The sequence below is a fragment of the Narcine bancroftii genome, chromosome 13 (assembly GCF_036971445.1).
Source record: "Narcine bancroftii isolate sNarBan1 chromosome 13, sNarBan1.hap1, whole genome shotgun sequence".
Lineage (NCBI taxonomy): Eukaryota > Metazoa > Chordata > Chondrichthyes > Torpediniformes > Narcinidae > Narcine > Narcine bancroftii.
This window is the reverse complement of record NC_091481.1, coordinates 70,396,974-70,418,948: the sequence shown is the minus strand read 5'-3', so window position 1 is coordinate 70,418,948 and position 21,975 is coordinate 70,396,974. Positions and strand designations below refer to the sequence as shown.

General features: G+C 44.4%; 1 protein-coding gene across 9 annotated transcripts in view; it reads left to right on the top strand.

Moving 5' to 3' along the window:
- Positions 1 to 1,174: 1,174 nt before the first annotated feature.
- Positions 1,175 to 21,975, top strand: part of LOC138748890 (ubinuclein-2-like) — a 70,294-nt gene continuing 49,493 nt past the window's right edge. For 7 of the 9 annotated variants that reach the window (XR_011348300.1, XR_011348304.1, XR_011348303.1 and 4 more), the window contains exons 1-6: positions 1,175 to 1,418; positions 10,031 to 10,123; positions 13,074 to 13,175; positions 15,070 to 15,207; positions 16,736 to 16,848; positions 20,384 to 20,894. Coding sequence is in view for 1 of the 9 variants with exons in the window: in XM_069909769.1 (XP_069765870.1) it covers positions 1,245 to 1,418; positions 10,031 to 10,123; positions 13,074 to 13,175; positions 15,070 to 15,207; positions 16,736 to 16,848; positions 20,384 to 20,894 (1,131 nt within the window). In the remaining 8 variants the exon portion in view is untranslated. Of the gene's footprint in view, positions 1,419 to 8,386; positions 8,512 to 10,030; positions 10,124 to 13,073; positions 13,176 to 15,069; positions 15,208 to 16,735; positions 16,849 to 20,383; positions 20,895 to 21,975 lie in introns of those variants that run through there. The other 2 variants (XR_011348307.1, XR_011348305.1) reach the window with 2 other exon arrangements.

Here is a 21,975-nt window from a genome sequence, read left to right as displayed (position 1 = left end):
TAGTCTTCCAAAGGCGCTATTTGCCTTGGCGAGTCTGTTGTCTATCTCGTGTCGATCCTTGCATCTGATGAAATGGTGCAGCCGAGATAGGTAAACTGGTTGACCGTTTTGAGTTTTGTGTGCCCGATGGAGATGGGGGGGGGGGGGGGGGCTGATGGAGGACCTCAGTTTTCTTCAGGCTGACTTCCAGGCCAAACACTCCTGTTCGGCTCCGAATCATGGGTCCTCTACCGGCATCACCTACGGCTCCTAGAACACTTCCACCAGCGTTGTCTCCGCTCCATCCTCAACATTCATTAAAGCGCTTTCATCCCTAACGTCGAAGTACTCGAGATGGCAGAGGTCGACAGCATCGAGTCCACGCTACTGAAGATCCAGCTGCGCTGGGTGGGTTACGTCTCCAGAATGGAGGACCATCGCCTTCCCAAGATCGTGTTATATGGCGAGCTCTCCACTGGCCACCGTGACAGAGGTGCACCAAAGAAAAGGTAAAAGGACTGCCTAAAGAAATCTCTTGGTGCCTGCCACATTGACCACCGCCAGTGGGCTGATATCGCCTCCAACTGTGCATCTTGGCGCCTCACAGTTTGGCGGGCAGCAACCTCCTTTGAACACCGCAGAGTCCATCTCACTGACAAAAGGCAAAGGAGGAAAAACCCAACACCCAACCCCAACCAACCAATTTTCCCCTGCAACCGCTGCAACCGTGTCTGCCTGTCCCGCATCGGACTTGTCAGCCACAAACGAGCCTGCAGCTGACGTGAACTTTTACCCCCTCCATAAATCTTCGTCCGTGAAGCCAAGCCAAAGAAGATATCCATACTAGCTTTCTTCATCTCTCATATTTTCATATTAGTTTTACTCATCTCTCACACCTCCATGAGGACTAGTTCACGTTCTAATGATCTCCTCCCCATGAAGTCCACAACTATCTCCTTGGTTTTGCTGCCTTTCATTACAAGGTATTAGCTGTTGGATGTGGAAACACTAGCCAGGCTGCAAAAGTCATTACGTCATCAATGTGACCGTCCTGCCCTGTTAAGATGACGCAAACACGCATGGCTATGACGTAACGTGGAATGCGTACGCATTTCTGTGACGTGGGGACGCGCAAGATGGCGGCGCTGGTGTGGGCTCAGTGAGGGGAGGGGGGGGGTTTGATCGCGCCAGCAGCGACCCAGCGGCCTGGCGCCGGCCCCCGGCTCCGGCCCCGGCCCGGCGCGGCAGGCCCGCCCCGCGCAGACATGGCAGAGGCCCGGAGGGTGGCCTTCAACACCGTGCCCGCGCCGCCCGCCGCTGCCGCCAAGAAGAAGCGGCGAGAGGAGCGGGGCAACGTGCGCTTCGGCCTGCGGCTGAGCGAGCCGAGCGACCGCAGCCACACCGAGTACAACTACAGCGAGCTGCTGCGGGAGGCCAAGGTAGGGGCCTGGGGATGTGGTGGTGGTGGTGGGGGGGGGGGGGGCAATGGCATGACAGGGCAACCGCTTGTCACTGAGCCCCGAGGCCTGCACTCATCTCCCTGCTCTCCCCCCCTGACAGCTCGGCCTGGCCCCGTGTCACTGCCCCGTGGGCTCACTGAGGCTCCCACTGCCTACCTGCTGGGATGTCCACCCCATACATTCCTCCAGGCTCCTACCCCGAACCTGCAGGGTTGGGTACCCATACATTCCTCCCTAGACTGCCATCCTGAACTTCTGGGCTGTGTATCCCATACACCCCACTATAGGCTCCCACTGTGAACCTGCTGGAGTGTGCACTCCATATACCCCACCATCACCCACTGATCGACTCACTGAGGCTCCCATCCTGAGCCTGCTGGGGTGTGCACCCTTAGACCCTGTCATCATTCTCTGGTTCCACTGAACTGCTGTCACCAGCACTTGAAACATCTTCCCTTCTCTCTGTGACTTCTCTAGGGACCGCTCCCTCCATGACTCCCTCATCCAGTCCCCACCAATTGCCCCTTTGCACCCACACCTTCTCCCTCACCATTATTTGGGGCCATAAACAGTTCTTTCATGTGAAACAACACCACTTGTGAATCTGTAGGAGTCATCTTCTGCTTCTGGTGTTCCCACTGTGATCTCTACATCGGAGAGATGGGAAAATTGCTTTGTTGAGCACATCGACTCCATTCATTTCAATAGCGTAGATCTCCCAGTGGCCACCCATTTCAATTCCCTGCCCCATTCCCTTGCCAACATGTCTGTCTCTGATCTCATGCATTGCTGGATTAAAACTACCCACAAAGTGGAGGAACAACACCTCATCTTCTGTCTAGGCATCCTCCAACAACACCTCATCTTCCATCTGGGCACCCTCCAACTGGATGGTATTAACGTTGACCTCTGGCTTTCATTAAACCTTACCCTTTACTTCCCCCATTGCCTTTCCCCAGTGTGTGCTCTCTTTCTCTCCACCCACCCCCCCCCCCCCACTTTTTCCCTCTGTCTCCTGTCTCAGAGTCAAAAACTATTCTCACCTCCCCTTATATCATATCCGTAACACCTTTTGTTGTTCTGAATTCCTCTCCCCATCCAGCCTTGTCTCTATTCTGAGCTTTTCTGCACTTTGCTTATTCCTTGAAGAGGGGTTCAGGTCCAAAACGTCAGCAATTTATCTCCTGTGGATGCTGTGAGACCAGCTGAGTTCCTCCAGCATTTTTGTGTGTTTTTACTTCAATCACTGTGTCTGCAGACTTTCATGTTTCATTGCTATCATGTATTTACTCTGCATCCCTTTGATCCAGCCATTGCTCACTCTTCACCCCCCCCCCTAAAGTCATACCATTGCCGTCAAGCCTCTGTTGACTATCGAGTTGCACCCACGTTGACTGGGTCATTTCCCAGATCCCATCCTCTCACGATTCCCATTGTTCAGTGTGGGATCTGATGGTCACTGACTCATAGACTGTGCTGGGTTGCTTCCCAAACCCCATCCCCTCTCAATGGTTCATTGAATGGTCTGGGATCTGATGAACATTATCCTAGGTCACGATTGCTACCCAATCACGCCATCCTCATGATCCGTGCTGGGTCACAATCCCTATTGAAGCACTGAGTCATCTCCCCACCCCACTCATGGTCCCATTGAGTTAAATCTCCTCCATCGACATCAGTATTCTGACTTTGTCGAGTCCCTACCACCCTGACGTACTCACTGAATTGACCCTTGTGCGTTGTTTCCTCCACTGCTCTACCTAAATGCCCACCTTCCCTTCTTTTTCATCCTGCTCCATCTCCTCTTTGGTCTATTCCTCAACAGGTCCATCACCTTTCCCCATTGTGCCCGATTGAGACCAGCACATTCCTTCTGCACCTTTTACTCATTCTCACAGATCTGGTGCTGTTCTGAAGAATCAGCCCATTTCCATTGTTTTTCCTTCGTTGCCCTGGATTTCCGCATCATTGCAATCCTGTGGATTATCTCCACATCCACTGTGAGCATTTACTCCTCGCTGCCATCTCACGAATTTCCCACGCACCTCAAGCCACTCCACTGACTCATGATCATGATCGTTTCTACCTGTACCCTCACCTTCCCCACCCTGCTTCGAATAGCACATTTAGCGTAGTGGTTAACACAGCACGATTATGGTGCCAGCGATCGAGACTGGAGTTCAAATCCGGCGCTGTCTGTAAGGAGTTTGTACGTTCTCCTTGTGTCTGTGTGGGTTTTCTCCGGGTGCTCAGTTTCCTCCCATTGTTCAAAATGTACTGGGGTTGTAGGTTAATTGAGTGTAGTTGGGCAGCACGGGCTCATGGGCCAAAATGGCCTATTACCATGCTGTATGTCTAAATTTAAAATTCCCATTTTCCTGTGATTATTATAACCACATTAGAAGTTGGCTTTTTTTTGTTATTGACTTTTTGGTTATTGAGTTCAAGGTGCTCTGTTATCTGAATGTATAGATTTGAACGATCACTATGTTCAGTAAGCAATAGGTGGAAATTAGTATATTTGTTGCTTCCTTGAACAAGGCCTCTTCTCTCACTGAGAAACTGCTGGGGAATCCTGTTGTTGCTGGCATTGTTATTATGCATAAAAACCCAATGCTGGAGAAACTCAGCAGGTCAAGCAGTGTCCTTTATATAGTGAAGATAAAGGGTGGCACGGTTGGCGTAGTGGTTAGCGCAACACTTACAACACCAGCGATTGGGAATGGGGTTCGGATCCCATGCTCTCTCTAAGGAGTATTGTATGTTCTCCCCGTGTCAGTGTGGTTTTCCCTGGGGGCTCCAGTTTCCTCCTACTGTTCAAAACATACCAGGGGTGTAGGTTAATTGGGTGGCACAGACTAATGGGCCGAAATAGCTTGTGACCATGCTGTATGTTTAAATTTAAAAAATTACATGTAGGTAGGCCCCCGAATTCACCTACATTTTGCTCACACCTTGATGAAGGGATCGTCTGAAACGTTGGTTATGCATCTTTATCTTTGGTATTTAAAGGACACTTTGACCAGCTGACTTTCTCCAGCATTGTGCTTTTACTTCACCCACAGAGACTGAAGACTTTCGTGTTTTACGCTTGTTATTCTGCAGAACTGGCTTAATACTTTGCTTCTGTCTTCATTGGCAGATGAATTAAGGAGGGGTAGCAGCAGAAGCAGATGATAGCAGCATTTAAGGGGCAACAAACCTTAAATCCCAAAGTCTTGCAGACGTTGTAATTGTAGTAAAAACACAGAAATGCTGGAGGAACTCAGCTGGTCTTGCAGCATCCATAGGAAGTAAAGATATGTTACCGACAAAGTTAACTTCCTGTTCATCTTCTTCCAGCCAAATTTCAACATAGGTTTTTGAAGATATTTCAGGGATATGGAGTAAAAGTAGGAGGCTCTTTCAATTCTTTGATATTTTGCCATTTAATCAAATTCTCACTAAACTGTACCCAAATCACAGGCTAGAAGTGTGGGCTGACAATCCAGTAATATATTTTACCAATTAATGACACTGTGTGACCTGCTGAACATCCTCTCCAGCATTTCTGATGTTTTCATTAGGCCCATTAATGCTCCTCTCCTGAGGAGGGTCGTCGTAGACCCTTGGGGTCTGAATTACCAGTATTTTGGTTTTGTCAAGAATTGCATCCTGATAATTATATATTTTAAAAAAATCTTTCTTTTGCATGTTGCCTTTCACATCCTTTTTAGGGTGTTCTAAAGTACATTTGAGGCGGAGTAAAAGCTAAACTGTGTTGGATTTTTGGCAATCAATTTATCCATAATTATTTCACACAAGCAAAAATGTTATAATGACCTGTTTGGAAGTTATTTGAAGGATAAATATTGGCAAAGATGCAAGGGATATCCTGGTTTTCTCAAAATTGTGCAAAAGATAGTTTTTATGTCTGCCCGAGAGTGCAAACTGGTCATGTTTCATCGAAGAAGACAATGCACCTGTTGAGCCCTGCACTGGATTGTCAGCCCAGATTTCAGGCCTGTGATTTGTGTAAAAGTTGTAGAATTTGAAAACTAGAATTTGATTAAAATATCAGAGGGCTGAAATAGTCTCCTAACTTCTACTCATATCCCTGAACTATCTTGCAGTTCTGTGTTTAAAAAAAAATGTTTAAATTTGATAGAAGATGAACAGGAAGTTATCTCTGCTGCGGAATTTTCTTTCCTCATTAAATGAACTTTCAGGTCATCAGAGATGCGGTTTAAATATATTATTTTTAAATGTAGACATACAGCACAGTAACAGGCCCTTCTGACCCTCGAGCTCATGCTGCCCAATTACACCCAATACCTACAACCCCCGGTACATTTTGAAAGGTGGGAGGAAACCGTAGCCACTGGTGGAAAACCCACGCAGCCACTGGGAGAATGTACAAACACCTTAAAGTCAGCACAGGATTCGAACCCCAGTCCCGATCGCTGGCGCTGTAACAGCTTTGCACTAACCTCTTTGCTAATGTGCCACCCAATTTAATTTTTTTTGCCATCAGGAGAGAAAAACATTCCTGCATCCCTGTAGACGTTGTTTGCTGATTAACTGAGCGTTAAAAGTTTAGATATGGTAGAAGTCTTGTGCTGTGGCATTTTGCTACTTGTGATAATTTCCCCTGCTAATAAGAACCAGATGCATTCAGAAGCATCTGGTGTACAATTAGTCTGCTTCACGTCATCTAAATCTCGGTTTATTTTTCCCTTAGCCAAATATTAAACTTTTTTTTCTATTTTGTAGTTTGCTGCTACTTCTGGTAGCTGCCAACTCCTGGTGTGTTTGGTTTATATAGCTTTCACCAAGTGTTAGGTGGCTTTTTCCAAGTGTTTTGCACAGGCATCTTGTATGGACCTAGATATTGAGTTCTTTTTAACTCTGTAGGACATAGCAAAAATTAAAAAGAATCGCATATGCTTGAGATCTGAAATAGAAAGGATTGCTGGAAAAACTCACCAGTTTTGATAAAGATTCAATTTATTGTCATGTAATAAAGTCAGTGAAAAATTACAGAGAGAAAGAGAGAAAGAGAGAAAGAGAAAGAGAAAGAGAGAGAGAGAGAGAGAGAGAAAGAGAGAGAAACTTGCCTTTCATATGGAGGATCAAGCATCCATTTTTAAGTTTGTTTACTACAATGTTACACTGAGTACAGTTAGAAGGCTCCTGTATGCAGACTAACCGAGTACCTTTAACATTCATACAGGTGTGTAAAGAAAATAATTTACAGAGTATAGGTTTGCAATGAGAAAGAAAGATCAATTAGCAGCATGAAAGCATTGTTGAGGGCTTCATTCAGGAACAAAACTGCCTTTAAGCCTGTTGGTGTGCACTTTTACACTCTTAAGTCTTCTCCCCAATGGGAGGATGGAGATGAGAGTTTGTCTGGAGTGTGATGAGTCCTTCAGTATGTTGGCTGCCTTTCTTAGAAAGCAGGAGATTGCCGTTGCCTGAAGCACTTCTTGCAGTCAGAGAAAGACAACCAAAAGAGAGTCCCCGCCCCCCCCCCCCCCTCCCCAGAGTCCCCAAGTGTCTGTGGACTCACCTCCAGCCACACAGAGTCCAATCCAAACCATCAGGAGCCCTTCAGTGCCCTTGGTACCCACTTGCATCTGAGTTCCGATATCTAGTAGCCCTTCAGCCAGTTCTTGAGGGAGTCTCCAGCTGACTGCAGTCAGTTGTGAGTCCCTTGACTGCAGTTGCCAGCAGCCCAAAGCCTAAACTTGCCTCGAGTTGGCATCGGTCCGCCACCTGTGCGTTTCTTCAACCGCAGATCCCCTCACTGGTCCGCCGCCATGGTCTCATGGGCTGTCTCCTCTGCTTCTCCTTCTCAAACAGGGGTTGTTCTCCCTGATTTCTGCTGCCCTGCACCAGTCCTCCACTTCCCTGGAGTCTGCAACCCCTCATGGCCGCTGCCGATCATGGGCACCGCCATTTCGGGCCCAGAATTTTTAAATAAAACCACTGTTGGCTCTATTTACATGCCGTTTAAAGCCTGTAAAGAGTTGATTGGACCCTGTGGGGGGGAATCGTTGTGACTTCACCCACTATGCGTCCACACCAGCGGCAGCGTGGCTGTTACAGCAGCTTTGGCAGTGCTGCCATCTTCAAAGGGTCCCAAAATGCTGTCTGACCTGCTGGGTTTTGCCAGCATTTTCAATTACATGTACAACCACTTTGGTAAAAGACCTTGATTGTGGATTTTTATTTTTATTTTTATTTTTTTATTTTTTTTATTTTTTTATTTTTTATTTTTTTAAATTTTTTATTTTTCACACCATAAATCACAATAGCCATGATATACACTTTTTCTTTTCCACACATTTACAGTGACTTTTTGATTGTGGATATTGATGTAGAAGTCATCGTTGTCTGTGTCTTTTTGTCTTCCTGTTATTCTCGTAGTTGCTGTATTTTCTTTCTGAATTTCTTCATCAGGTTTCTTGCTAGTTATTCCATTCACAGGTTGGATACTTAACTGGGCTTCAAACTGGCTCAGTACTGCATCACTTGCATTTGTACCTAAAGCACTGAAAGATTATTTTAAATCCTTAATAAAACTGAACTGGAAATACTCAGCAGACGAAACAGCAGTTGTCGAAGACCTTTCACCAGACTGCATTGACATGCAGAGTATTTCATTCATTTTCTGTTTTATTTCAAATTTCCTTTATAGAACATAGTCCACGGTATCTGTGTAAAACATGATGCCCAAATTAAATAAAAATATGCTACTTGCACATGATACATAGTTCTTTTTTCCTGCATATTCATGTGTCCATGCAGAAACTCCTTAAAGGCCACTATCATTTATGCTTAAGCTGCTACCCTGTCCTAATGCAGTAACAAGCCCTTCCGGCCATGGGCCGCTCAGTTACACCCAATTGACTTACAATCCCCGTATGTTTTGAAGGATGGGAGGAAACTGAATCATCTGGAAGAAACCCCTGCAGACACAGGGAGAACATGCAAACTCCTACAGACAGCACCAGATTGGAACTCGGATCGCCGGCGCAGTAAGCGCAATCCGCTGACTGCTAGGCTAACTGTAACCATACACTAATAGGTATTCATAACATTACCGTATATCCACATGTAATAGTTGATCCTGTGTACCAGTCGATGTCCTCTCTCCCCCTGAACCCCCCCCTTCAATTTTTTGGGCCAAAAAATCGCATGTATGACCTATATAAAACTTGACCCCCTCATTTTGGACCTGGCCGCCTGCCATCCGAGCTCCCAACACTTTGAATGATGCAGGTACTTATTGTGATTAAAAGTATGATGTATAAAAGTTCACTCCCCACCCCCCAACTAAAATTTGGTCCAAAAAATGTGGCTATTACAGTCGTCAATTAACCCAAAACCAACATTTATTTTTGGGGTGCTGGGGAAAACTGAAGCAAACTGCACAAAACAGACAATGTGCAAACTCCACATTCTTCTTTGGCTTGGCTTCGCGGATGAAGATTTATGGAGGGGTATGTCCACGTCTGCTGCAGGCTTGTTGGTGACTGACAAGTCCGATGCGGGACAGGCAGGCACGGTTGCAAGGGAAAATTGGTTGGTTGGGGTTGGGTGTTGGGTTTTTCCTCCTTTGTCTTTTGTCAGTGAGGTGGGCTCTGCGGTCTTCTTCAAAGGAGGTTGCTGCCCGCCGAACTGTGAGGCGCCAAGATGCACGGTTGGAGGCGATATCAGCCCACTGGCGGTGGTCAATGTGGCAGGCACCGAGAGATTTCTTTAAGCAAACTCCACATAGACAGCACCAAATGACAGAATTGAATCGAGATCACTGGAGCTAGGAGGCAGGAGTTCTACTAGGGCTGCTGATATCTTCTGTGGTCTTTTTAGTCAAGTTTATTGTCATCTGATTGTACAAGTACAGCCTGACGAAACAGCGCTCTCTGGTGCAAAACGTTGCAGACACACAAGACATAATATCCACACAAACAATACATATGCAGGGCAAATATTTAATCTATACAAATAAATAAATATTGTTTTATGAATATGAGAGTCTGGGATGGTCAGTGTGGGCAGTTCCTTTGGTCGTTCAGCATTCTCACTGCCCGTGGGAAGAAGCTGTTCCTCAGCCTGGTGCCGCTGGCTCTGATCCTCCTGAATCTCTTCACTGACGGGAGCAGCTGAAAGATGCTGTGTGCAGGGTGGAAATGGGTCCTCAATGATTTTTGCGTCTTCACATAACAATCCCGGTAGATCATGTCAATGTGGTGGGGGGGGGGATGGAGACTCCAGTGATTGTCTCTGCTGCTCTTATGGTCCTGAGGATTGATCTCCGATCCATTTCTCTGCAGCAACTTTACTGTACTCTGATGCAACTGGCCAGGACATTCTTGATAGAGGCTCCTGTAGAAGTTAGACATAAAGGTGGCCAGTAGCCTTGCCTCTTCAGTCTTCTCAGGAAGCGCAGTCGCCGTTGCGTCTTCCTGACAAGTGAGGAGATGATTAGTTTTCGGTTAGTTCTTCCCCGGTCAGACAAGTGAGGCAACAAATGCAATTCCATTTTGATTGCTTCATTTGTCTTTGGTCCATCTCAAACAAATCTCTGTCTTTGTTTTCAACAGAAAAATTCAACCAATCCAGATGATCCTTTCAATGATGATGAGAAAGAAAGGAGAGAAGTGGAAGCTTTGGCAAAGAAACTTGAGGAAAAATATGTAAGTGTAAACACAGTAAAGTGCGAGGTGCAGGTGGTGCAGCAGCTGCCATTGAGGTGAAATATCACTTCTGATTTTCTATCCTTGGTTCAGCAAATAAATTTGCATCTTTACTATCTCCAGGGTAGTCTCTAAGCACTTCAGAACTCATGAAATATTGTACAGCAATATTGTAATGCAGGAAATAAGGCAAGGCCTGGACAGAGTAGATGTGGCATGGTTGCTTCCCATGGTAGGGGTGTCTAGGTCAAGAGGGTACAACTTCAGGATATAGGGGCATCGATTTAAAACCGATGCAGAAAAATTTATTTAGTCAGAGGATTGTATCTGTGGAACTTGTTGCCACAGGTGGCTGTGAAAAACAAGGTCGTTAGGTGCATTTAAGGGGAGAAAGCCAGGGGCTGGGTGGGAGAATAGGTCAGCTCATGATTAAAATGGTGGAGTAGACTCGACGGGCCTACCTTGGCTCCAATATCTTGTGATCAGTTTACTGGGACAAGTCCTCATCATGTGATTTTCTGTAAACACACGAGAAACTTCAGGTACAGGAATCTGGAGCAAGAAACGATATGCTGGAGGAACTCAGTGGGCCACGCAGCTTCAGTGGGAGAAAAAGAACGGTTAATGTTTTGATCTGGGACCCATCATTATGGCTCTGGGATAATCTGTGATTGGTTAAGATTCGATATCGACTGTGATCCTTTACATCTGGCTATGACAAGGCCTCAGTTTAATGTCTTAACCAAAGTTGACATTTTGGGGAAAAAATGATCTCTATTTCTGTAGAGCATTGGTTTTAATTGTTTCCTGTGCACCTCTGTATTAATGAAGTGAAGAACCACTCGACACAAGGCAGCAGCACTCAAGCCTCCAGCCAACAAAATGATATCCCAGTAGCTTCCCAATGAACCTACTAACCCCATATATCTTTGAAATGTGGAGGAAACGCAAGTAGGTCATGGGTAGAACCTACAGACTCTTTACAGACAGCACCAGATTCGAGCCCGGGTCGCTGACACTGTAATAGCGTTATGCTAACGTGTTTTCTCGCCCTATTCCTGACTTGTAAATGTTCCTCCTCACAAGCAACTTCTGGCTATACTGTGAAATTGAAATGGCAGTAAGGGTTGATTTTTAAATTCTTGTCTATCAAGTGTAAGGTTATTATTTGGAAGTCACTGAGTTGTACAGTCATTTGGCCCACATGCTCTTTCCATCCTTTGTGCCCATCTACACTAATTCCACTCAGCTGCATTTTATCATATCCTTCTATGCCTTGTTCAATTAAACATAGAGCACCGTACCGGGCCAATTGGCCCATGAGTCTATGTTGCCCATTTTATACCCAATTAACTACACCCCTTCTACATTTTTTTAAAGGGTGGGAGAAAATCAGATCCTCCGGGGCTGGGGGTGGCGGGGGGGAACCCACGCAGACATGTAGAGAACGTGTAAACTCCTTATAGACAGCACGGGATTCCAACCCAGTCCGGTCCCAGTTACTGGCGCTGTAAAGATGTTGTGCTAATCGCTACACCACAAATGTTCTGGTTTCTCTTAATTTCTTTTAAGCATAATGATTGCATCTGATTCAGTCACCTTCTTTGGCAGAAGTTCAGCCACTCTGTATGGGAAAATAACATCCTCTCAAATCCCCTTTTAACCTCCTTCCTTTACCTATGCCCACTTGCTTTTGACATCTCTACCATGGGAAAAGGATTCTGACCATACCTCTCAAAATCAGTCAACATTCAGTTTCCTCTTCTCCAGGGCAAGCAAGCCTGGTGCATCCAATCTCACCCCGTAACTAAATCCTTCAGTCCAAGCAATATCACTCTCTTCAGCACAGCCACATCCTGCCTTTAATATGGGCAGCCAGAACTGTACACAATACTTCAAATGCAGTATGGCCAGTGTTTTGTAAAGTTGCAACATTCTGTATAATACTCGTGTAATCATTGATACCGTGTAATAGTCGATTCTCTCCCTTTTTTGGCCTAAATATCGTGCTTTTATATGACCCTTGTAAAAGTTCCCTCACCCCCTTTTTTGGCCCCAACCGTCCACTCACCCGAGCTGTTGATGCACTGTCTGCCTGCCCGTCTGAACTCCTGAAGCCCCGACCATCCAAGCTCCCAATGCCCTGACCACAGACTCTTGCCCTAGCTATCCGCCTCTCTGAGCTCCCATCGCTCCAGCCACCCATCTGAGCTTCCAATGCCCTCGCCGCGGACTTATCATTTGGCCCCAGCCACCCAGCCTTCTGAGGCCATAAGTGACGCAGATGCTTACTGCGGAAAATGTTTGACCCGTGCAAAAGTTGTTCGACCCCACCTTCCCCAAATTGGACCCAAAAATTCAACAATTGCACGAGTATAAATGGTAATTTTTAACTTACCCGAAATTAGATTCTGTGAAGACAAGTATGTTGTATGCCTTGTTCACCGCCCTATTGACCTGTGTTGTCATTTTCAGGAAACCATGGAGTTGAACTCCAAGGTCCCTCTGTTCATCAATATTCCTCGACACTCTACCAGTTAGTGTATATGTCTGATGCCTGTTATTTAATTTATTTGTCTTTCACTGAATGAACCTCTGATTTTATACACTATATGTAAGAAATCCCATTGGTTAAATTTCTCATGAGTGCACCGTCCATCAGTATTATACAGGTCATGTTTTGCTGTTTGCTGGCAAGAAACAGCAGTAAATGGGGATTCACCATTGTATCAGGAAGTATCTTTATGATCTTTTAAGGATAAATGCAAATAATAGAGTGGGGTGAAATTCCTTCATACAAATCTCTGATCAGGGGATCCATTCAACTGACCAGAGAATAACCACCTCCAAAAAAGCCTGCAGGATATTGACCAACTTGTTGCAATCTTGCATGTATTCCCCTTTGTCTCTTCAATTTGATGACACAAATTAAGCGATGTTCTAATTTCAGGGTCACAAGAACCACAGGAAACGGAAAGACCGCATGCAGGATTTAATCGATATGGGGTACGGCTATGATGACACTGATCCATTCATTGACAACTCTGAAGCAGTGAGTGTTGGTCCACTGATTTAATTCACTTCCTGTTTGTTTGAGACCCCTCTAAATATAACCATAACCATATAACCATTTACGGAGCGGAAACAGGCCATGTTGGCCTTTCGAGTCCGCAACGGTTCACTGATTTTGTGCGCCCTCTTCAGGCATTGGTGATTTTAAGTATAGTGTATCTTTGAGAATTTTAACATCTATCCATAGGTACTCTGTACTTTGGATGTGAAATCTTAGCTTCCTGACCTACAACGCTGTAGGTTGTGGTCCAGAAGGAGCTGTGCCTATTGTGTCTTACCTCTTGGTTAGCTACCTTGTAAATTATGGTAATTGTCCTCCCAGCTCTTCCAGAGTAGGAGAGAACCCATCTTTCTCTTCAGTGAAAAATGTTTTCATCAACTCCCTGATGGTCTTTACAGCAATCTTCTTGCATCTGTGCCTTCAGTTATTGACTCCTTGGGTTCAAATTAGTTCAGGCACAAACATGTGTACAGGGCTGTGATCAAAAATCAGTTAATGGGATGGAGTTCTTTGCTTTTTTTTAAAACCAACACAGCCTTGATGATGTGAATGACCTTGTGCACTACATAATTGTAGGGTATGTGTCCCAGGCCCCTAAGGAAAATCATTTCAGAATTAAATCTGCCCGCTCCCTTTGCTCTAAAAGTATCTCCAACCTTGCCATTCCTTCAGGCTGAGTTCCTCCAGCGTTTCTGTGTGGTTTTACACAGTGCCAGCTTCTATAGAGCATAACCACCTCCAAAAAGGCTGTAGGATATTGACCAACTTGTCTTTTTCACTCCATCCTGATAACTACATTTCAACGGGCCTACAACATCCTCTTGACTCCTTTGTAATTGTAATTTGGTGACCTAAACCTCCATGAACTAGTATCTTAAGATTCAATTAAGAAAATATATTAAATGCCTTCTTAATATAATTGTTTTCCTGTAGTGCTGCCAGAGATCTTGGGATTTCATTTTGAAGCTCCCTTCATTCCTCAAGCCCCTCCCTGTGCCCTCTGATTAATTATGTATTGCTTTGTTTTGTTTGCCTTTCCCATATCATTACCACTTTTATCCCGATTTGATCAGTCCACTGGTATCTTGCAGCTGTCTGCAACTTTCCTGAGGACTGAGCACATTTCACTGTAATTTAGTAAAATCCCTGTTATCTGGTGACCAGCAATAAAAAAAATTATGGAAAATAAACAGGTGAAAAATATAAAAGGTTAAAATTGGTGCCCATACCAGTTAGTTCGCCAATCACACAATATGCAGACTCAAGCAACCAGAAAATTCACTTATCTGGCATCTAACAGTCTCAGTGGGTGACAAATACTGGGGGGTTTTACTGTATTAATAAAAGTGTAAAGAATATATGTAAATACTAAGTAGCACAATCTAAATTTCCTCAAATTATTGGGCATTCAGCTCCATTTCAAATTAAATTTAAAATTAAAATTAAATTATTTACAGCATGGTAGAAGCCGATTCTGGCCATTTAAACCCAATTACACCCACATTAATCAACCACCATGCACATTTTGAAGGGTTGAAGGAAACTGAGCACCCGGGGAAAACCCACTCAGACACAGAGAGAATGTGCAAAGTCCTCACAGATGGTGCTGGATTTGAACCCAGGTCATTAGCGATGTAATAGTGTTGTGCTAACCATGCCGCCCACGACATGAATTGGGAAGAGGAAGTTGATGTCGAGCTTTTGTTTTCCCACCATCATCTTGAAACTTATCATGGATTCAAAAGAATTGAATCAAAAGTTTCAGTTACAGACTGATTCCAGACCTATGGACACAGAGCAGGGTTGTGGGTCTAATTGAATAGTCCTTTGGAAAAGCCAACACTGGTGTGATGGGCAGAATGGTCTTTTTCAGTATGATGAGTTGGTTCCAGCCTCCCTTACAACAAAATATGGAGGATTTTACATCAACACGGGAACATTGCAGTTTCGACAGACATCAGACACCGAAGATGAGGACGTGGTGGGGAAGAAAAGATTGAAATCACCTAAAGTAAGTAATAGTTTGATTTTAAATATGTAATTTAAATCTGATTTTTCTCACTTTAGTTATGATTTTTTTTCTTGCCGCCATCCATGTATTACACCCCCACCCCCCCACCAAACATTTAGCTCACCATTGACTGTGGGCTTTCTGTCCCCTTTCAATGACCTACTGATGCTGCCAGATTAGTTATTGGGAGCCACAAAAAAAATCCTGGGACATAGGCTTGTCACATGGTTCATGGTGCAATTTATTGTGCACCTGTCCTTCAATAGTATCTAGTTCACACATATACTGGGGATGTGTTGTGACTCCTAGTTTGGATTGTTTGCCATCTCTTGTGAGCATTTCACCTGGAACTGTTTACTCCAATCCCATTTTCCTCCTTTAACTATGCCATTTTATATTTTTCCAAAAATTAATAGTTTCCTTTTGATCCTCCACAGCTGTGTATCAGCAAAACATTCTAAATCAATTGTCTCCAAATTAATGAAGTTATCTTCAAACTTTCCCTTTATTCTTTAGGATGCAGAGATGGAGTTCAATCCAAATAAGTGTGATGTGATGCATTTGGAAGGTCAAACCAGATGGCTGAGTACAGGGTTAATGGTCAGATACTTAGGTGGGGAGGACCAGAGGAATCTTGGGGTCCAAATCCATGCATCTCTCAAAGTCACCACACTGGTTGATAAAATAGTTAAGGCCTATGGGATATTTGGCTTCATTAATGGGGGGGGGGGGAATTGACTTCAAGAGTAGAGGTCATGTTGCAATTCTACAAATCTCTGGTGAGACCACACAGTATTGTGTTCATTTCTGGTCACCTCATTAGAGGAAGGATGTGGAAGCTATGGAGAGGGTGCAGAGGAAATTTACTAAGATGTTACTTGGATTGGAAAATATGTCTTATGAGGTAAGTTTCACAGAACTGGAACTTTTATCTTTGGAGCGAAGAAGGATGAGAGAAGACTTAATAGAAGCCTACAAGATTATAAGAAGCATGTAGACAGTCAGCACCTTTTTCCCAGGGCAGGAATAGTGAACACCAGAGGATATTTGTACAAAATGAAGGGAGAAAAGTTTAGGGGAGACATCAAGGGTAAGTTTTTGTTTTACACAGAATTGTGAGTGCTTGGGATGGTGATGGAGGATGAAACATTAGGGGCCTTGAAGAGGTTCTTAGAGAGGCACGTGGATGAAAGAAAAATATAGGGTTACGAGTCAAGAAGGTTTTAGTACTTTTTTTTTGGGTAGGAATATATAGGTTGACACAACCTCAAGGGCTGAAGAGCCTGAACTGTGCTGTAATGTTCGTCTAAGTGTAAATCTTTTGTCTATACCTCTTTGTTATTCCACTTGATGTCCTGAGATGTTAATGCAATTGCTTTTTCTTTTTTTAACAAAAATCTTTGAACAACATTGAATGTCTTCATGTTTTATGTGGAGCTTGGGTAGAATGTGGTTGATTTTTCTCAAGCTCTTGTGATCCTGTATACTTCGTAATAAGCAGAAAAGTTGGTTGTGTTTTTTTTTAAAGAAACAAAAATTAAGAGATGGTGAAGACAGGGTGGTGAAAAAACAAAGAAGGAAAGATGAAGCAGGGATGAGAGAGAAGAAGCCGAGGAAGCTGAAGGTTCCCAAGGAGTCTGGGTGAGTGAGGGAGGGGTGCTAAATTGCTGAAATGGATAAAAAATGGCAGGGTTAGTGCAACACTGTTACAGCACCAGCGACCCAGGTTCGAATCCCGCGCTGTCTGTAAGGAGTTTGTACGTTCTTCCCGTCTCTGCGTGGGTTTTCTCCCACTGTTCAAAATGTACAGGGATTGACAATTAATTGGGGTAGTTGGGTGCTGCAGGCTTGTGAGTCAGAAGGGTCTGTAACTGCTCTATGCCTAAATTATTTTTTAATTAAAAATTAATTCAAAACAATGTTGCAGTGGGTGAAATTTTCACATTTATGTTTCCTCTGCTGCAGTCGTTTTAGTTTTAAATATATATATGGCGTTTATTTTGCACACTGTCCAAACATTTGGTTCGGCTTGATGATGCATCTTCCATTGGACGCCTTGCATTAGTTAGTGTCCTTAGTTTGGTTGAGCTGCAGTGTTTAATGCAACTCATGGCAATTTTGTCCTTGTACCTATCGGCACATACAAGCTCATTCAGAGCTCTGCGGCCTGTATCCTAACTTGTACTTTTCCCATCATTTTATGCATTGTGACTCGGTTCCCATCCCACCAAATTTAAAGTTCTAAAATTTAGATCCTTCCATGCTCTGATCTTCCTAATTTCTGTTGCTGACATTACCAGCTAAGGCAACGAATGTTGAAGTGAACTGAATGGGCCGATTCCTGCAAATTATATTCTGAAAGGCTTCTTGAAATCAGCCTCTTTGACCATATTGTCATAATAGCTCGTTGGGTTTCTCAGTGTCAAATTTTGCATTGCTCTCCCTCATTGTGAGGGCCATGGGATGGATTACTAAGTCATGAATTCTGTATTACATCTTATTGGTGAGGAATAGATTTACCAGTGAGACTCTTGAAGTAAGCCTCCAATTTTGTTTGGTCACTCACACCCAAAAAATCTTCCTAACAAGGAGGAAAGTTTGAGCTAAATTGTCAGGAACTTAAATGACCCAGATGAATTCTTCACAACAACCCAGCAGTTTTTTTGTCCCCAGGTCAGAGGCCATGCCACATCCGACTCCATTTCCAACCTTCTGACTCCCACAGTTACCTGGACTATTCCTCCCAACCAGGTTCTTGTAAAGATGTAATTCCTTACTCTCAGTTCCTCCATCTCTGCCACATCCATTTCCATGACGAGGCTTTTGCATTCCGGGACACCTGAGATGTCCTCCTCCTCCAGTAAGTCAATTTTTCCCCCTCTTCTGCTGTCAATGCATTCCTCACCTGCATCTCTTCCATTTTCCAGTATCTGCCTTCGCCCTTCCCTTGATAAAACAGGGATAAGATTCCCCTCATCACCAATTAGCCCATTAGCCTTCACTTCCAAAATAATATTCTCCACAATTTTGGTCTCCTCCAATTGCATCCTATCACCAGACACTTCTTCCTCTCCCCTCCCTCACCTTTTCCCTAGGGATTTCTCGCTCCAAGACTCTCCTGTCCACTCGTTCCTTCCTATTATTTGCTCCTCCCCCCCCCCCCACCCCCCCCACTCCTGGCTCATATCCCTGTGATTGCACCGAGTGCTGCACTTACAACTCCTCCCTCACTATTATTCAGGGCCCCAAACATTCCTTCCAAGTGAGGTAGCACCTCACCTGAGAATCTATTAGTCATTTACTGCATCTGGTGAGCCTTTTCTACGTTGGAGAGACGGGATGCAGATTAGGGAATCATTTCATTCAGCACTTGCGTTGTGTTCACTGTAACAACCAGGATTTCCCAACCACAAATTCTTGGGAGGCATGGTTAGCCTAGTGGTTTCAGTGCTAGCGAACAATGTTTGAATCCAGCACTGTCTGTAAGAAGTTTGTACATTCTCTCCATGTCTACGTGGGTTACCTCCAGACACTCCATTTTCCTCCCACCTTTCAGATATTTGCAGGTTGTGAGTTAATTAGGGGTATTCGGGCGGCACGAGCTCGTGGGTCAGAAGGTCCCGTTACCTTGCTGTATGTGTCCATCTAATTCTACTACCATTCCCACACTGACATGTCTGTCTATGCCCTACTGTACTGTTTGGAGGTCTCCAACCAGGTGGCGACAACAGTGACCTTCAATTTCTGATGTCCCAACCCTTGCTTTCCCTAATGTCTCGGCTTTTCCTTCCCGTAGCCCTCTCTGGTCCTCTCACCCTGCCTGAAACCTCCACTTTCCTCCCTTCAGCTCCTTCCTTCCATGATCTTCTATCAGAGTGTCTTCCTCCTATCAGAGTGCATCTTCCTCAGCCCTCTTCTATCACCTCCAAGCTTTTGTCCTATTTCGTCCCTCCTACATTTCCCAGATGGCCCGTCCTCCCTCACCCCCCACCACCCTTGCGATTCCTGATGAAGGGATTCACCTAAAACATTGCCTATCAATTGCCTTCAATGGATGCTGCCTGACCAGCTAAATCCCTCCAACATTTGCATGGTACTTTAAGCTTATGACATCATAATTGGTGTTAGTTTTTTAATTTTCAGATTTGTTTTATTGAATTCAAATTCTTGAGTTGCTGTGGTAGGAATTAAACATTACACTGGACACAATTTTTTTCAGAAGGTTTGTTTTCTGAAAATATATTGGGGATTATGATAGACAACAAGCTGATCACTAAGATAATTACATATTTGCTGTATCATGTAAGAAACTGGAGAAGCATTAAATTAACTTTGATTGAATTTAGCCTGTTTAATCGCATAACGACGCCGACACATTGCGTTAGTTCAACTGACCTAAAAATGTTTTGCCGCTGATTTTCATTTGTACTCAGCATCTGATGCCTCTTGTGTCAGTGTCCAACAATAGTCGGCTGCATTGATGGTTTCCAGTTGCCCTGATACCACTTTTCCATGATCGCAATGTCCTGGTGAAACTTTCACCAGGTTTGTCATTGACGGCTCCAAGATCAGCAGGGAAGACGTCCGAATGCAGAAAATGAATTTTCAACGACACGTTGCACTTCATGGTTTTGTAGCTTGAAGTCGACTTAAAATGTGACAGGAAATCGCAAAAATAGGTTATATCTAAAAAGTGGTATGTGATAGGAAAACTTTAAGGTGATTTTCGTGATCACTGTTCAGGAAACAAAATGTTCATTGTCCACTGTTATTAATAATGTGGAGTTTAGAGGGATAAAGGGAAATCTTGTAGAAACATAAAATTATGAAGGGAACAGATGAGAACGAAACAGGACGGTTGTTCCCACTGGCAGTAAGACCAGAACTTAAGGACATGCCCTCATTATGTCGTTGAGTGGATTTAAGACGCTGATGAGGAACGACAGTTTCTCCCAGAGAGTAGTGAAGCTGTGGAATTCTCTGCCCAATGAATCATTTAAGACACGGAGGGATTTTTAAATAATAGGAGAATTAAGGATTATGGGGAATAGATGCATAAGTGCAGCTGAGTCCAAGGCCAGAACAACCACGATCTTATTAAATGATGGGCCAGATGGCCAAGGATTACTCGTGCATTATTGTGACTTTGACACTGTTGCTTCTGGATGTCTTTCAGAGTGGTGGCTCTCAATGCAGTCAAACATCAGAAGAAGAAGCGGAGAAATCACAGCGACACACTCTCGCTGGCTGCAATGCTCAAAAAGTTCCAGAAGGAGAAAGAAGCCATGAAAAAGCAGGAGACCAATGTGAAACAACTGTCTGCCTCTCAGCCCATTGATCAGACCACAAAGAATCCTGCCAGTTCCGAGTATAACCTGGCTGCCTCCGATCAAGTCTTCTCCATTCTGGGGAGTTCCAATGAGAATGACTTGCTGCAGGAAGCTGCTAACGCCATGGAGTTGCTTGGGGATTTGGACATCGATCAGCTACTAGCAGAAACACCCAGTGGAAGCCCAGCCTCAGAGCCCGAGGAAAGCAGCAACACTGCAGTGGCTTCAAGCTGCATCTTACCCACCCAGAGCCAAAAGCAGGTGCCCCAGTTGCCAGCAGGAATATCCGCTCAGCTTGAAAAACGCATTCGTGATCTCAAAACTCTATGCTCTGTGCATCCAAGTAATGAAGCGCACGTAAGTAAATTGAGATTTTTGCTTTATTTCTTCTGACATTTCATCTGAGGCAGTAAGGTGAGACAGCATCTTAGAAAAAGTGACTGCAACATGGAATTATTTTCATTTGATGTATATGGGAAACCAGAGGTATTTGATCCAATGATTACTGAGGGATCAGAGGTGAGGAAGGTGAACAAATTTAAATTAATTTTAAATTTAGACATACAGCATGGTAACAGGCCCCTCATGAGCCCATGCTGCCCAATTACATCCAATTGACGAACAACCCCCGGTACATTTTGGAGTGTGGAAGGTGACTGGAAAACCCATGGGGAGAACGTACAAACTCATTTCAGACAGTGCACAATTCGAACTCCAGCCCAGGTCGCTGGCGCTATAACAGCATTGCGCTAACCACTCTGCCCGTAGTTGTTGGGGGTCACTATCTCAGATGATCTTTCCTGGAACCAACACACTAATGGCATCTTGAAGAAAGCATGTCAACACCTCCACTTTCTCAGGAGTTTGCGGAGGTTTGCCATGACTTTGGAAACCCAGACAAGTTTCTCAGATGTGTGGTGGAAATGACTGGCTGCATCTTGGTCTAGTATGGGGGACACCGATACCCTCAAGCGTAAAGCCCTCCAAAAGATAATGGATACAGCCCAAAACATCACAGGTAAAACCCTTCCCACCATCAAGAACATCTACGAGGATCGTTTCTATCAGAGGGCAGCAGCAATTATCAAAGACCCACATCACCGAGCACATGCTCTGTTCTCGCTGCTGCCGTCAGGAAAGCGGGATCGGTGTCACAAGACTCACACCAGCAGGTTCAGGAACTGTTGCTACCCCTTCACCATCAGACTCCTCAATGACAAACTCAATCAGGGGCTCATTTAAGGTCTCTTACTTGTGCATTTTGGTTTTTTTCCTTTCTGTATTGCACAGACAGCTCGTATGCATTTCTTTATTTGTTTTCATATTTACATTGTGTACAGTTTATTTTTTCACAACTAATGAGTGGTCATTCTGCCTCGCCCACAGGAAAAAGAATCTATGACTGTGACAATAAATCTGAGTAGGAAACTAATACGGG